At 33.8% G+C, this 17,599-nt stretch overlaps 1 protein-coding gene across 2 annotated transcripts in view; it reads right to left on the bottom strand.

The window, feature by feature from the left end:
- Positions 1-17,599, bottom strand: part of RELN (reelin) — a 545,649-nt gene that overhangs the window by 390,277 nt on the left and 137,773 nt on the right. For both annotated transcript variants that reach the window (XM_044679411.1, XM_044679410.1), the window contains exon 3: positions 935-1,070. In XM_044679411.1, the coding sequence (XP_044535346.1) occupies positions 935-1,070 (136 nt within the window). The remainder of the gene's footprint in view (positions 1-934; positions 1,071-17,599) is intronic.

Raw genomic sequence — 17,599 nt, 5'->3', positions numbered from 1 at the left:
AGAAAGCAGAGATAGGATCAATGGGAATAAATTGGAAGGTAGATTTTGGCACAACAGAAGGAAAATAATCAGATCTGCCTTATGTGCTACCCCATGATATAGTTCCATAGGATTGAAGGTCATCGATTGAATTCTACATGGCTACTTGTTTGAGATGCTGTTGATTAGATTCATGCTTTGGGTAAGGGTTGGATTTGATGATATTGTAGGCCCCTTCCAGCTCTGCTATATTCAGATCTTATTATCAGGCAGAGAGTACTTTCTTCTATATTACTTGAGTTTAGTTTGGCTAACATTTAATGTAATCTGAAAAAACCCCAAAATATTCTCCATTCTTGAGTATAAAACATGGTTTTCTGGATAATTATGAAATTATAAGTATATTAACTTCTAAAATATTTTACTATGCTTTATTTTTCACTGAATATTATCTTATTTTGGAGCAATTATCCTAACTCACTCTCTCTCTCTCTCTCTCTCTCTCTCTCTCTCTCTCTATATATATATATATATATATATATATATATATATATATATATATGTAGTTGAAAACAAATGGGAATAGAGGTCATGTTATATGTTAATCAAAAGATAATTTTCCATGACTTCCTAGTGTTTCATGTTTGGCATATATTTCTAATGTCCCAACAATTTGGAAAGGCTTAGTATATCTCTTGTTTAGACACTAACTTTATTTCCATATTTGACAATTTAGTCCTACCTAAAGAAGGGAGATTTTCTGTCAGAAGAATAGATCTAGAAACTCATAATAAAGCAATCAATCATGTTTGATACTAAATAATTTAAATGACACAAAGCATGAGAAGAGGTGAAATTAGACTTTGTATCATCAAAGGGAAAGAGAAGGTAACCGACATATTGACAAGGACAGACCACCTCCCATCACCTATCATAGTAAACCCTCAGAACTCACATGAAGTTGACACAGCCTGTGCCAGCAGGTGGAGCGATCCAAACAAAGCTTAGATTGGTTGTTGGCAGATGACTCACATGTGAGGCTACCACACTGCACATAAACTGGTTTCCAAACTGGTGATCTGACATAATTCCTAAAGGAGAAGAAAAGGACGTTATAACATTCTCATGTCAAGATTTTTTTACAATTTTAAAACAACATATTTGTGACATTTTTTCTTTCATCACTTGAAAGTAACTTTGGTTTCTCCTTTAATTCTATAATAGTAACACTCCTTATAAAGCAGCACTTTCTATAATCATAAAGAAATCTGTCATTTTAACAATTTTTATAGAACTGTGACTAAACTCTGTAAAGCCACATAATTTTGCTATTTAAAAGAAATTCTATGGGGCTTTATAGTTTTCAAAGTTCTTTCATATAATTTATTCTCACTTGATCAATCAATTAATAATTGTTTCTTAAGAGCTTACTATGTACCAAGGACTTTGTTAGGCATATAAATACAATAATGAATTTAATCTTCACAAGAACCTCATGAAGTAGGTAGGGTAGTAACATCCCTACTTTACAGATGAAGAAACTAAAGTTCCTTTCTGGATTTTCATGATTTTTTTCTCTTGTTTTTTATTTTATCTATATGACCTCTTCCTTTTGATAGCATTTTGGTTGAGAGTTCTCTCAACAAATCATTGGAACTCCCAAAAGTTCTGTCTTGATATCTCTTCTCTTTTCTCTCCACTTTCTTTAACTTGGAGATCCTATCAGGTCCCATGATTTGAATTCTCTATATGCTGATTATACTTATACCTATTTATCTAGTTCTAGTTTCTTTCTAAACCTGCAGCCCCATACCAACTAGCCTATAAAATATGTTGAACTAAATATTCTGTGGGCATCTCAAATTCAACATGTATGAAATGAAATTCATTTTCTTTCTCCCTAAATTAGTCTCTTTTGAATTTTCCTATTACTGACAAGTAAACTAAGATCCTTCCTATAATCTGGTTTCACAACTTCAACAGAATTTTGGATTTCTCTCTCTTGTTCATCATATATTTAAGATTTTGGCAGACATATATATGTATACATATATCTGCCAAAATCTTATAATTTCTTTCTGTACATCTCTTACATACAATCCCTTCTCTATAAAAAGTCCAAATCTGAATTTGGTCTTTATCTCCTCTTACCTAAAATAGTGCAATGACTTTCTAAATTCTATTCCTGCTTCAACTCAGCTTGCAACCATCTATTTTCTACTCAGCTACCAAAAGAATGCCTCTGAAATTTAGGTTTGACCATATAATCCACATGCTCAACAAACTCCAATGACTCCTTTCTACTTCCAGGATCAAATATGCTATTTGACATTTAAAGCTCTTCACAATCTGCTACTTTCTAACCTTTCCACTCTTCTTATATTCAACTCCCTTCTATGTCCTCTATAATATAGTCATATTGTCTTACTTGATGTTCCTTGTATATATTCCTCCATTTCATGTCTCTGTGCATTTTCCTGGTTATTCTTTTTGCCTAGATTGCTCTCTTCCCCAATCTTTGACTCAGAATCCCTTGCCATGCTCTCTAAGGTTATCTTCCATCTATTCTGTATGTATTTTAATTTATATGTCTCCCATTAGAATTTAAGCTCCTTAAAGGTAGTATCTGCTTTTGTAATTCATTTATATCCTTAGTTCTTAGTATAATCCACGATACAGAGTAAACACAGTAAATTCTTAGTGATTACATACAGAAATATATGATTTTTGTATTCAGTGCTCGATAAATCTAAAGATTGCCACTCCTGGAGTAAAGAGTCACCATTTAGCAAAAACTTCTGGGAAAAATTTAAAAGTAGACAGGAAAAAATTAGATTTATGCCCCAAACTCACACTATATATCAAGAGAGATTCCAAATGAATATGGGAATTAGATATACAGGCCACATAAAAACAAACTAGAGGATAAAGGGATAAAAAAAGAATCACAAAATATAAAATTAAGAATTTTAGTTCCATGTAATAAAAAAGTTTTTGCATAAACAAAGTTAAATCATCTAATATTAGAAGAGAAACAAGTAAATTGAGGAAAACATTTGTACCAATTTCCTCTAATATATTCTGTCTCATTTCCAAGATATATAAGGAACTGATTAAAATTCTAAGAATAAAACTGTTATCTAACTGATAAATTGTCAAGAGATAAGAAAAGGTAGTTTTTAAAGGAAGAAATTCAAGCTACCAATCAAGATTTTTAAAAATACTCCAAAACACCAAAAACTAGAAAATTTTGAATTAAAGTAACTCTGAAGTTCTATCTCACACTCATCAGATTGGCAAAGTTGCTTTAAAAAAAAAAGGAAAAATACAGATTGGAGGGACTCTGGGAATGCAGGCACATTAATGTACTATTGGTGGAACTAAGAAATGGTTCAGTGCTTTTGGAAAGCAATACAGAACTATGTCTAAAAGAATTATTACAACTTTGTATTCCTTTGATTCCGACATATTACTAGTAGTCATATATCCCAAAGAGATCAAAGAAAAAGGAAAAGGACTAAAAATATTTATAGTAGCTTTTATACATGGTGGCAAAGAACTGGAAACTAGAGGGGGTACTCATCAATTCAGGAATGAATGAAAAATTATAATAAAAGGATATAATGGAATACTATCAAGGAGTAAGTAATGATGAAAGAAATTGTTTCAGAGAAGCCTAGGAAGTACTTGTATGAATGGATATAGAGTGAAGAACCAGGAGAACAATTTATACAATGATTATAATACTGTAAAGACCAAAAAAAATTGACAGACCTTAGAACTCTGATGAATGTAAAGGCCAATCACAAAAATATCAGAACCAATGATGAGGCATGCTGCCCACTTAACCAAAAGTTCTAGCCCTTGAATTGATCTTATTCACAAGAATACTACCAGTTTTGCATAAACTTTATTTTAAAATTTATCACTTAATTTGTTCTTTCCCTTATGCTCTTGGATATTTAAGGTCAAGTATAATTGCAGTGGGCCAATTAGAGATTCATAGGGTCATAGATTTTGAACTGGAAGGATCTTATAAAGCCTTCCATGGTGATGTAGGAGAAAGAATAATGAACAAATGATGTAAAGGAGAAAGGGCAATTGCACAATCAGGAGATCTTGGTTCAAATTTTATACTTACTACTTATTACTTATTTGGCTTTGAGAAAGTCACTTGGGAGGGGCAGATTCTTTCTAAATGTTAACGAATGGATGTGTAATATTAATGAAATATTGTTTTGTGCCAGGATGTTGGAATTTTATTACCAATATCTAAAATTTAAAGGAAAATTTGCAATAAATGAAGAAATAAAAAAATTATTTGAAATTATTTTGCCCAACTTTATGTTCATTGTAGTAGTCTTGGTATGGTTCCTGGATAGCAATTGAGAAGTCAAAATAGCCCTGAAAAATTGCCACAAAAATTTGCTATCAACTTTGCTAACAAGAATAATTGACATTTACATACCACTCTCAGGTTGTATAAAGTGATTTACATATATAATCTCATTTTCTCATCATAGCAACCTGATAGGGCACTCAGGTAAGAAGTATTTCCAGATACTTTAAATAATAAAGCAAAAAATGCAACATGGCATAACAAAATGCTAGACTTGGAGTCAGGAAAGTCTGAATTCAAATATTGTCTCCAGTACTGATTAGCTGTGTGACCAAGGGCAAGACTCTTGGATTCTGAGCTTCCTTATATATAAGTTGAAGACAAAATATACAACTGTAGTGCCTACTTATTAGAATTATTGTAACAGAGAACCTCACATAAAAAAGCATAAAGAGCTTTGCAAATCTAAGAGCACTACATATGCCAATTATTAAAATATTCTGCCTCTTATCAAGTGAAAGTCAATTTACAATCTCTCTGGGCCTTAATTTCTCCAACTATAAAATGAGAGGGTTGGATGAGGAAATATCTAAGGTCTTTTCCAGTTCAAAATATTAGATTTATATAAGAAAAAACTATCACAAAAGTAGGAAAAAATAATAACATGCAGGGTATTTTAACAAAAAAATCTACTTTAGCAAATTGTTCAGGATTTTAAAATACTGCCTTAAAAATAGGGACAAATTTTTAAATGCTACAACTCTGTATTTTAATACACTCTAATGACCCTGTGAATTCAACCAAGTTATTTTCAGGCACATACTGAGATGTAACTTGTCAAGCCACAGAAACCACGGGCTTAGGGTAAATGAGACACCCACAAGGAAAACCCAGGGTGTAGCAGGAGGACCAGCAGCTGGTGACTCAGTGGTTGTCATTTCTCTATGAGTCAGTCCTAAATCATAGTTTCAATGTAAAAGAAATTACATTAACCAAAGAGATCTTGAATTAAAATGAAAAATTGAAATTCCAACCACCTTTTTTTGTGGGCAGTAAATGGAATGGAAACATCAGAATGAGTTTATTGCTGGTTTTAAAAAAAATGTTGGCAGCCCAAGTTATGTTCAAACATCTCTTACATTTTTCAAAACACTTCTGAGAAAGTGAGTTAATGTCTAGTCAGGATGTTTAGAAAAAAATTCTTATGGATCATCCTCTATTAGTTTACATGCTAGCATAGCTAGATAAGTCAGAGACCACCACTCTGTGTGAGCAGAGAAGTGGGAACTTCTATTACAAATACTTGCTGTGGTCCACCTTATGGTACACAATTCAGTTGTACAAGAGGCAAAGGTGCAAGTATTAACATTGTTATTGTGCCAAACATCTAGTTTGTCATGGGATACATGGCATATTTTTAGCAGTAAAAGTTTAAATTCTCAGCCCCCAAAGGGATTAAGTTTAAATAATGCATCCCATTCTTTAAACCATTACTCATAGAAATAACCAAAACAATTAACCACAATACTACTCTAACTATATTAGCAGGGGACATAGGAAAACTATGGGTTAACTATTTTTTTCATTAGGACACTAGTCTACCAGGGGCTCAGCTATTAGGAAACTAAAGGTTTTGCCACTAGCAATCAATCAGAAAGTATTTATTGGAAAAATATTTGGTGATAACCACTGTGTCAGAATACAAATAAAGTATGGCAAAGCTTCTCTTCTTAAGGAGCTTATACTCTAGTAGGGTTGAGAAAATTAATGTGTATGAAACAAAGAAAAACTAAGTGCTTACTCTGATATTAGATATAAATGCAAAAAAGAATTCAGAGAAAGGAATTAATGTGGAATCAAGTGAACAGTTCAGACTTAATGAAGGAAAGAGTATTTATGCTGGATCTTGAAGAATAAATAAGTAAACATAAATAAAAGGAAGGCAGTCATTCTGGTGGGCAGAAAGCATTGGTAAATGCATGGATATTGTGTATGCAAAGGCAACAAGAAACATCATTTCAAGGGATGTTTTACTCTTCTTGAAATATACTACTCATGGAAATTACTTGAAAAAAAGATCACAACAGAAATAAAAATCTGGTGTAATCAACTGTGTGTGTGTGTGTGTGTGTGTGTGTGTGTAATTAAGGTGGCCAATCGCTGGTAGATTATCTAGAAGTCTTCAGCCTATATATTATGAATAATTTTTTCAATAAAACAATATAAATATCATAGGCACCATAAGTAACAACATAAAAAGTGAAATTAGGATATTTTTACCAACAAAATGTCATTCATTGTTGATATGAGAGATATTCTTTAATCATTTATTATGAAGTCAGATTACCAACTTGTGGTATCTAAGAACAAAATACAAAGCCAAAAGAAAGAACAAAAATAAGAAAACTGGTTACTGATGATCAAAACTGGATCTAACTGGAAGAAATGGGATCACTACTGATTACAATAATTTCATATAGAAGTTGAATAGATGTAAATGAACTGCTATGAAGAGGAAACAAGAAAGCTTTAAAAAGTGCCCTTTAGTCAACAAATATTTAACTTCTGAGGCCAGATGGAGGGATGTGGTAGCAAAGGGCAACATTATTTAAAAATTGAAATTTAGCCTGAATTGGTTTTGAGAAGATTGAGTTGGGGGAGGAATTCAATGGACACCCTCTTACTCCCTTACTAGTGGTGGGTGTTCTGTCATCCTATGGGGTTCTTGGTGTCCTCAGACCACCAAAGGAAGTGTGTGTGTGGTGTATGTATGTATGTATGTGTGAAACATGTATATAAACACACATAAAATACACATATCAGAGATTGTAAAAGAAGTAGTTCACAACAGGAATAAAGAAGCCTATAACAAATAAAGAAATAAAAAGAAGAACCAGAGTAAAGGATGTCATCGAAAAAGGTATGATTAAAAAGAAGAGGGCTAGTGTTAGTGTTCCACTTAATCTTCATAATGAACCAATGATATCAAGAGAAAGTGAGGAAGCCTCCCAGAACTATGAGTGGACATGGATGAGAGAGTTAAACAGGGTGGGTAGGCATGGATGGGCTGCAATCTGTACTGTTGGAGGGAACATCTACATTGATGAGATCATAATCAATTTGAATTTATTACTAGGGTGAGCTTAATGGAAACAGAGAAGAGTTAAAGTAAGGAGAAGAAATAGAGGAGGATTAGTAAATGACTAGATATAGAAACTGAGTGAAAAAGAAAAGTCAAAAGCCACACAAAAGTTCAAAAATATATCTATAAGATAGTTATCATTTTAGTTATGTGATCATTCTCAAAGTCGGTACCAATTATTTTATAGCAAATTTTCATGTGTAATCTCTTTCCTAAATTAACTAAGGTGATTATTTTTCAAGTATCACATAAATTTCACATGCTGAAAATATCATGAGAGAAAATACAAACTACGGATGGTTCTCCTAGACTATATTTATAATTTATTCCCTCTAGCAAAGGAAGCAGAATGTCTTTGATGAATGCTCAGATTCCACAAGAAGTGATGACTATTTCCATTTTGGTCAGATTTGCAACTATTGCATTGTAAAGAGAGTGGGTTTTTCACTTTTGAATTTTTTACAAGGTCATTTAAAGGTAAAGTAAGCCCTTGTAATTTGTCTTTTATCTTTCTACTTCACATCTCAATAAAAATGCTTTAAAAACACATTTTCCTTTGAATATTCAGAAATTTAGTAATTCACATTTTGTTGTGCAGTGAATAAATATTCCTTACCTCTTTAATCCCTTTAACAGTCACACAAAGAATAAGCAGCTATGGTAGAGTTTTTCTTAGCCAGTGTTGAATTTCTAGACGATTAGATGGATGATGTCTTTAATTGATCTAAAGTTGCATGATTCCTTTTAAGGCAGTGATACACATTTCTGTGTCTTCCGGGATATCATTTTCCTTGACAAGTCTTCAGTTATTTTAAGTTTGTGACTAAACCTTGCACGAACCCCATTTTCCTCAGGGATATCTTTCCTATGCTCTTAATGTGCACACCTTAAAACCTCCTAACTATAACTTGGATTGCCACAACACCACATCTCTAAAATGTCCTCTTTCTAAAAGATCCTACCCAGAAAAATTGAAATTTCTTACTTCTAAAAATCACACTGTCATTTTATTTTTTAAATTTTATTTATTTTTAAACTTTTACCTTCCATCTTAGAATAATACTGTGTATTGGTTCCAAGGCAGAAGTGTGGTAAGGCCTAGGAAATAGAGGTTAAGTGACTTGCCCAGAGACACACAGCTAAGAAGTGTCTGAGGTCAGATTTGAACCTAGGACCTCCCATCTCTGGGTCTGGCTCTCAATCCACTGAGCCACCAGCTGCCCCCTACACTGTAATTTTATCACACAGTATGGCCTGCTTTAATAAGAGCATTACTCATTTGTGGGATGTATCTTCTCTGCAATGTGATTTCTAAACATACAGATTACTTAATGTTATTTATTATAAAAAGGATTGTCCATGATCAGAAGAAACATTGCTTCATTTGTTAGTTTTCATAGGATACAAAAATGAAAACATCTATAAGTAGAAACTTGATTAACCAGAGAAAAGTATACTAGAATTCCAACAGTCTATTTTTTGGAAACTGAGGCACTGACATATAAAATGAAGCCTGAAAGTTAAAATGTTGATTTAGTTTTATGTATTATTTCAAGCCTTCTGAAAGGCATTAGAAAGTATGGCAAGTAATACTAAACAATATCAGTTACTATATAAAATCATGTTATTGCAAGAAATTTAACACCTATGGAAAAGTTGCCAGCTTATTTTATTGAAAGCCAATTTGTTTTCTCTAAAAGTATTAAAAGACCTTTATCATATTCTTTAAAAAAAGTCTGAAAATTCCATGTAGGGAAAGTATATTCTAATTGGTATGGAGAGATGAATTACATATTTTTGTTCTATTTAGCAAAGTAGCCGGATAAAAAACAAGTCCACATAATACACCAGCACTTCTATATATCATAAAAAAATGTCCTCAAAGAAGAGAAAGTAAGCAATAACTCATGAAGTCCCTAAGAATCAAATCAAGCCTAGAAACTAAATGAAGATGATTACAAAATACTTTCTATAGAATAAAATCAGATGTAAATAATTGGAGAAATCTCAATTGTACTTGGGTGGGCAGAGCCAATATAATTAAAATGAAAATCTTATCTAAACTGATCTACTTATTCTATTCTAAACTTGTCATTGAATTCTAAAATGAATAAATTCTGTATACAGAGAATTTGGCCTATTATTAATCTTCTCTGGCAGATTAGTGTACTCAAACATTTCAGCCAAATCAGCTACATTTTTATGTGTTGAAAAATCATCCTAGAATTTCCTAAAACATCTCTATTTCAGTTTATCTCTTGAAGTAGTATGTTGTAATAATGGTCATGAAAGCAATAATTCTCAAGTAATCTAAAACAATTATAATTAAATATCTCCCTCTCTTTCCCTGCATTGTTTTTGGTTTTTGCAGCTTTGGTTTGGTGATAACTGACCTCAGATTTAAAAATATTAAGGTATAAAAAGGCCAGACAAATTCATGCTTTTGTTCTTTTAGTATGCCATTTTGACTTCAGGTCTGGATGACTCCTGCTTCAAAAAAAAAAGCTGAATATGAAATTAATGCACAAAATGTTTGGAATTTCATGTATATCTTTTCCATCCTTTATCTGGAAAAGACCTACATAAAGCCCCAAATTCATTCAATTAATCATTTCTGCCTTACAGATTACAATGTTTGTGTAGTGCTCAGCCTAGGATCAAGCAGACCTAAATTTAAATCTGACCTCACACACTTATGGTTTGTGTGACCGGACATGCCTAATAACCTCTCTTAGCCACAGTTTCCTCAACTGTAAAAAAGGAAAATAGCACCTACAACTGATGGTTATGAAGATTAAATGAAATATTTGTAAATTGTTTGGCACTTAAATGCAACTAGATAGAGCAACAGATTCAGCACCAGGCTGGAGTCAGAAAGCTGAGTACAAATGTTACTTCAGAATCTACCTTTGTGATTCTGAGCAAGTCACCCTTACCATTCTTCTGCCTTGGAACCAATACACAGTATTAATTCTAAGACAGAAGGTAAGGGTTTATAAAAAAAGAAAACAGAATAGCCAATTAGTTAGATTTGGAGGTTTTGAATATAGAGATCTCAGGAGGATTTGTCAGAGCAATTTCTCTTGCTGGGAGTTATCTAAAAACTGTTTCTGCCTGATTTTCTCTGATATGGTATAGCAGAGCCCTCTGTCTCTGTACCTGATCTCTTGCTTTTGCTTGTCTTCAACCCTCTTCACAACAGATACCAGATGCTCTTCTCACCCAATGTCCCTCAAGAACCCAATTTGCTTCTGAAACCAGGACCTAGATTGCCTTTGAGCCCTACCTGCTCTGGTTATATCTCAGATACACAGCCTAGTTTCCCAGAAGGTTCCAAAAGTTTGCCCTGACTCATTTACAGGATACAGAAGCACAAAGACAATTCTATCAAGAACAAAACACCAAATAAAGACAATAGGAGAGGTGCAAACCACTTCTTATAAATACCTGTATATGGTGTTAAAAAACAGAAAATTTCATGAATGGGAGGGAAAGGGGTGAGAAAACTGTGATCCATCAGACTGAGTAACTCCCAGTGCAGAAACTTCCTTGCTCATTGCTTACTGGTAAGTCATTTGTAACCTACAGATTTAGAAAGTTTCCAGGAATACTAAAACCACCTGCCCATGGTCACAAGACAAATAAGAATCAAAGACAGATAAGATTTCCTAATTTTAGGTCATATTTACTATGCCAATCTGATTATAAGTCTGAGTCGTGCAAGGAATTCTGTCATTCAAGGCAAACTGAGTTCTAGGTAGAGAGGACATAAAAGACAGTCTCTTCAGAGATCATTGTCCATGCCGTGATTTATACTAGAATGTAAACTCCTTTAGGTAAGGATTGTCACTTACATTTGTATCCTCAGTGTCTAGCATAGTAGGTGCTTGTTGATGGGTGATGACAGTGATCGTGTTATTAGAAAAATATCAGTGTGAAAATGATGGGTTTCTATGTCAAGAGCATCTTTGGATTGTTGAAGTTATTAATTTTTTGAATGTGATTCAGCTCATTTTCTTCTTTCTTTTCTGTTGTGGACCCATTTCACTGTTCACCTGAAGTTCTAGTCTAAAGAAATAATGATTAATTCAGTGCAATGGTGTCAAAAAGAAATGGGGACCACTAATCCATACATTAGAAACCCTGAAAACTGCATGCTGACTTGGCTTTAAAATGTTGTGCTATGTTTTTATATTTTGTTACATATTTTAAATATTTTCCAATTACATTTTAAACTGGTTCTGATTGCACTCAGGAGTGTTGTGGGCTTCATTATGGGCTGTGTTGGACACATCTGAATTTAGTGAATCTCCTTTCAAGTAGAATGCCATACTATGAACGATACTATTTTTTCTAATCTATCTTTCCTTTGTAGATTGCTAGGTCATTTGAGCAACTCACTGAGGAAGATCCAAAGTATTTTGCATCTGAAGTAAAAGAAATAACATCATTTGCAACTAGGAATGCTGGAGGATATCACCATTTAGAATGACTCCCTCAGGGAATGGCTGCACAAGTTGTGGTATATAATTGTAATGGAATACTACCATCAGAAATGATGAATGAAATAATCATAAAAAACCTAGAAAGACTTATGTGAAGTGATGCAAAATGAAGTGAACACAACGAAATGAATGTTGTACACAGTAACAACAATAGTATATTCTGATCAATTGTGAATGACAACTATGATCAGCAATGCGAGGATTCAAGACAACTCCAAGAGACTCTTGACAAAAAAGGCTATCTACTACCACAGAAGGAACTGATGGAGTCTGAATGCAGATTGCAGTATATCTTTTTTCACTTTATTCCCTTCTTTAGTTTTTTCTTTTATAAGCAACTTTTATAAATCTTCTTTTACATGATAAACATGGAAATATGTATCACATGATAACGCATGTATAACATGTCATGTTATCTGCTATACCAGGGAGGAGATGGAAGGAGGGAGAGAGTATGGATCACAAAATGTCAAAAAACAATTATTAAAAATAGTATCTAGGGGCAGCTGGGTAGCTCAATGGAGTGAGAGTCAGGCCCAGAGACAGGAGGTCCTAGGTTCAAACTCGGCCTCAGCCACTTCCCAGCTGTGCGACCCTGGGCAAGTCACTTGACCCCCATTGCCCACCCTTACCACTCTTCCACCTATGAGACAATACACCGAAGTACAAGGGTTTAAAAAATTGTATCTACATGTAATCTAGGAAAGAAAAAGAGAATAAAAATTTTGAGGTGAAAGAATTCTTTTATTTGTATTTTATATAAAGCAGTTTTGGACACTTTGGGTGAGCATATTTTCTTTTATGATTTTCTTGATGTTGGCAATCAGAAGACTCCTAAAGATATTATTGTGTTTCTATCCAGGTAAGTTGAACACTTTTAACATGCACAGTAAATGCCATGTTAGAAAAGAACTCATGTAAGTCTACAGAACTCATCAAATGAATCAGCTAACAATAATCAGATCCTATATAATCTACCTTTTAGTCAATTATATGATGGTGAAGATGTGGTTTGTTGTCTTAAAAATAACATACAAACATCTGCCTGTGTGCAAATTGTTCTTAAAAGGATTTTAAGAGATGAAAAGTTGTGTTACTTGCAATATAAATCTCTTCTGTGTGTGCTGGTTGATAGTTGGAAGAGACTGCCAAGGTCAACCACTTTAATGCCTTCATTTTACAGATGAAAATACTGAGACTCATAGAGGTTAAGTAATTTACTGAAGGTGACAGGTAATGACAGCTTCAAGATTTGAACTTAATTGATCAAATTAAGCTCTTCTCAATGTAATTTTCTTAAAAGCCATATATAAATACAGACATACATAGCACACTAAATACTGAGTGTATAGTCTAAATATGGTTGTTCTACTATAATTAATAGAGAGACCTAGAGAAATGTCGCCCATTTGCTTCTTAGTGCATTCATTTGCTGTCTTCTCTCTGGTTCCACCCATAAATGTTTGGGGGGATGATCTGGCTTAGTTAAGGCTTATATATAGCTAGCTTTCTGTGAACTTTTTTTGCTTCCATTGTACTGTTCTTAGAAATAATACAGTTCCTCATCTGCAAAATCTTTATAAAAATTGATCTATATACAGACAGATGTTTCATATATTTTTTTACAACAACATCCTTGTTTTATGAGGAGACACTTTTTTATCTTTCACACTCCTTCACCTCAATTATTTAAAGATGGGGTCTTCCCATTTTATCAGTGCAGGTACTTTGAACAGCTGTTTCTGATCTGGAATATTTTGCTTTTTGGGCAACTTATTGGTCCTCTTCTCCAAAGGCCTCACCATAATAATGTCAAACAGTATGGACACACAATCAGCTTAGCCCTAAATCATCTTAGAACTCCAGAGCCTTCCTAGACTCAATTTTCCCTGTAGCAGGATTACAGTGTTTGCCAGCACATACAGCCATTCCCTAAAGAACCTAAATAACAAAAAGATGCACTATCGCCATCCATCCTACTTCAATGTTCAGTTGTAGTATGGAAATGATCTTAGTTCTTGAAGGGTATGCCAATGAAAACAAGACCTGGTAGGTTTTTCCAAGCTGAAAACTATCCAAGTACAATCCTGGTCATCAGTTGCCCAATAGGTTACAAAAAAGAACTGTTGCTATGTGTCACATTCATGGCAATGTTATACAGTAAAAAGTGTGCTTGACTTGCAATGATCTTTTATATAATTTGAGTTCAAATCCTAGCTTGGCCACTTACTTCTGGTATATCTTTGGGCAAGTCACACGACTTCTTTGGACTTCAGTTTCCTGACCTGTAAAATGTTGGGGATGAACTAGCTCACATGTACGGTCTCTTCTAGCTTTAGATCTATAATCTTCCTTTTCATAGGAATCTAAATAAACTCTGCCAATCTTTATCATATGGACTGGAGAGACTTTAAGCATAGGTACTAATTAAAATGTTAATACATCAATTTATTGGTTTTATTGGACAATAATTACTCGAGAAATGTACCAATAATCAAATTAATATTTTAAGATTGACTAAAATTAGTATAGAGTCTCTCAATTCAAGGATCACATCTCCAAATCAATGAAGCATCAAGTTAGGACTTACACAGAATTCATTCAAACTTTAATCAATATTGTGGCCTTATTCACGTGCATATTTATAAATAAGTAAAAATCATAGAAAATAATATTACTGAGATATTTATTTAGCTTAAGATAGGCACTAGTAACCATTTGCTCAAGTAGCATTTCTAAAACATCTATTTTGGGAAGCAAGGCCACTGCTATTGGCCTTCCTCATCTACTAGATTTGGCTATCAGCAAAGTTCTATTCAGTTCCTCCAGCTTACTACAGTCTCTCTCTTACTAAGAATCTGAGAAAATAATATTTAAGTGAGCTATGTGAATGGCCCACTTATCTCATTTTTCTTGTTTAACTTCTCTCTCTTCCAGAATGAGAGATGGGAAGAAGCCAAGAAAACTGGCTGGTATATTTCTACCCAGTGAAAGTATGAAATCAAAGAAAAATAAAGTGAGGAAAATAAGAAATAAATGGATCATTGGCTAAGAATATTTTCAAGAGAAAGTATTTGTACTTGCTCATTGATGTTTTCTTTTTTCATACAAATTACTGTAGGCGAAAAAAATATTCAACCTATTAGCTTTTGTAAAGAACAGAAACCAGTTGCTTTGTGTAAATTAGAAACTGAAATTAGAAGCTGTTTCTTGAAGTGTTTCTTTGGTAGCAGCAAGTCACACATAGAGCAAGCATTTCTTTTTTTTAAAAAGGTTACATAAGGAGACTAATTCTTCACTGTCTAATAGGAAAAAGAAGTCATTTTCACAGCTTACCTGAGATTCTATCAAAGACCTCCACATAGATTTTCTTGGAGGCTGAATCACTGACCTGTAATGGGTCTATCTGCAGTTTTCAACTCAATACCTTTCTGAATATCTGAGAGATAAATAGTAAAGTGAAAATGTAACACATACAAGTAATTTGCACAAAATACAACAACGCAAGCTATAGCTAAGGGGGAATTTCCAAGATGAATAATTGTCAATATTTAAAAATACTTTCCTTGATGCTATACAAGTGAAAGAAAAAGAATGATAGTCCTACCATGTCGGAAAGGCCTCAAAGTATTCAATTGGTGATAGATAGTAAACCTATGAAGCTGGCACCCTAAGCCCAGAGCACTGGTGATGCTAGACCATATCCAGGTCTGTGCACATTGCTTGGATGTGAGCAGATCGTAAAATGAAGATGGAATTTCCAGGGGGAGATCCCTTGATAGTCTAGCAGACAGGATTACAAAACATGTAGGATTCAGAGCTGTGTTGTTGACCAATAACCCTTACCATCAAGGCAGCTACAGCACAAAGGTTTCTTTTTCATGCAATACAGAGGAATTTGTACTAATGACATGACCATGGGCAAAGGATATAAAATAGCATAATCCCAGGAGACCAATGACAGTACATACGACCCCTTTCCTGACTGAAAAGTAATAGACTCCAAATATGAAATGACACTTATGTTTTGCTCAACTATGACCACTTTTTATAATGCTTTTATTTCACTTTTTATCAGAGTGGAGTGGGTCGGAGGGAAGGAAAATAAATGTTTGTTAACTGAAAAAAAATTAACTTAAAAGTACAAGGAGAGGAGTATCCAGCTCTTCAGAACTGAAAATTTTTCTACTCTATGCTACACTTGCCAATGTTCAATTATTATCTCCATGGTAGAAAAGAGAGACAAAATGGAGGACTTGGAGTTCAAGAAAACCAGAACCTGAACAATCAACATTATCCTCACCCTTGGTTTGGCAAGTGTATTCTTATAAGTTAAAAAGCCTTTTATTTTATTTCCATGGGTCAAGTTGGTCATTTGTGTCACCCCAATTCTGAAGCTTAAGATAGCTGCTAACAGCCTCCCAAGAACAGGTAAGCAATTTTTTAGCCTGAGAAACTGATGATGGTCATCAATTAATGGATAAGGGTTGTCACACTTTTTTCAAACATGACCATGAGGGCCATTCCTCAAACTGGGAGGAGGCTTGGTGAAGACCTAGAAATGGTAGTGCTTTATCCTTACGGATAACTGCCTCTGTTACTTTCAGTACAAGAGACAGAGTCCCAGGGAATCATCTACTTGGAGAATCTGGACATCTGGAAAATTAAGGATCCCCAGAAACCAAACTGTTTTGAGCTCTAAATCCCCCCAAATATCAAGGGACAGCTCATCAAGGCTTGTAAAATAGAGGCTGATGGGTGGCTGATTGAGAGCAACCACACAGTCTACATATCTTGGCCTGATTGCAGAAGGATTGATGGATTAAATCCATTAAAGCCACTGTGAGTGTGTACCCTTTCTGCAAGATTCTGACTGCTTGAAAGAAAAGAATCTCAGTAAAGAAGAAATAGGAGCGGGCTTGATCTGAACAGGAGCCTGATTGTTCTCCCTTTTTGTCAATTCCCATTTGTCCTCACAGGTCTTCCTCAGTGGTAAAGGGAATATCTACACTGATAAAATCATAGATCACTGGCTACATGCATTCTGATAAAGGCAATTAATTGACTCTGACAACATATTCTTCCCTCAATATTTTTCATGACATTTTAAATCTACTTGTTTTTTTTTCTGTTTAACAATATCACTAAAAAAGAGCCTAAAATTCTTATTATGACCCCCAAATCCATATCTACTGTATATCTTGGAAGGTTAGAAATTTGTAATATTACTATCATCACAGTATCCTTAAATATTATCAAGTAGATGAATATCATCATGCTAATTAGCTAAATGAGGATTTTAGAAAATCTACAATTAACCAAAACACTGATTAGTCAACTGCAGTTAGGTAAAAATGGGATTAGGGGATGTGATTTGAACTAGATCATTAAATTCAGCCTATTCATTTTGCAGTTGAATTAACAAAGATCAAATAAGGCCCAAGATCACAAAGGTTATAATAATAGAGACAGAATTCAAATCTAGATTCATGTAAGTTATTTTATCTAATAAAATATTATATCATTACCTAGATTTTATATTTACATTTTAACTATTAAAATTCTATTCACAATTTATTCACATCCAAATCAATCTAATAACTATATATATACATATATATAGTCTTTCTTTAC

This window comes from Gracilinanus agilis, chromosome 5 (genome assembly GCF_016433145.1).
Source record: "Gracilinanus agilis isolate LMUSP501 chromosome 5, AgileGrace, whole genome shotgun sequence".
NCBI lineage: Eukaryota > Metazoa > Chordata > Mammalia > Didelphimorphia > Didelphidae > Gracilinanus > Gracilinanus agilis.
This window is presented reverse-complemented; position numbering and strand designations above follow the sequence as displayed.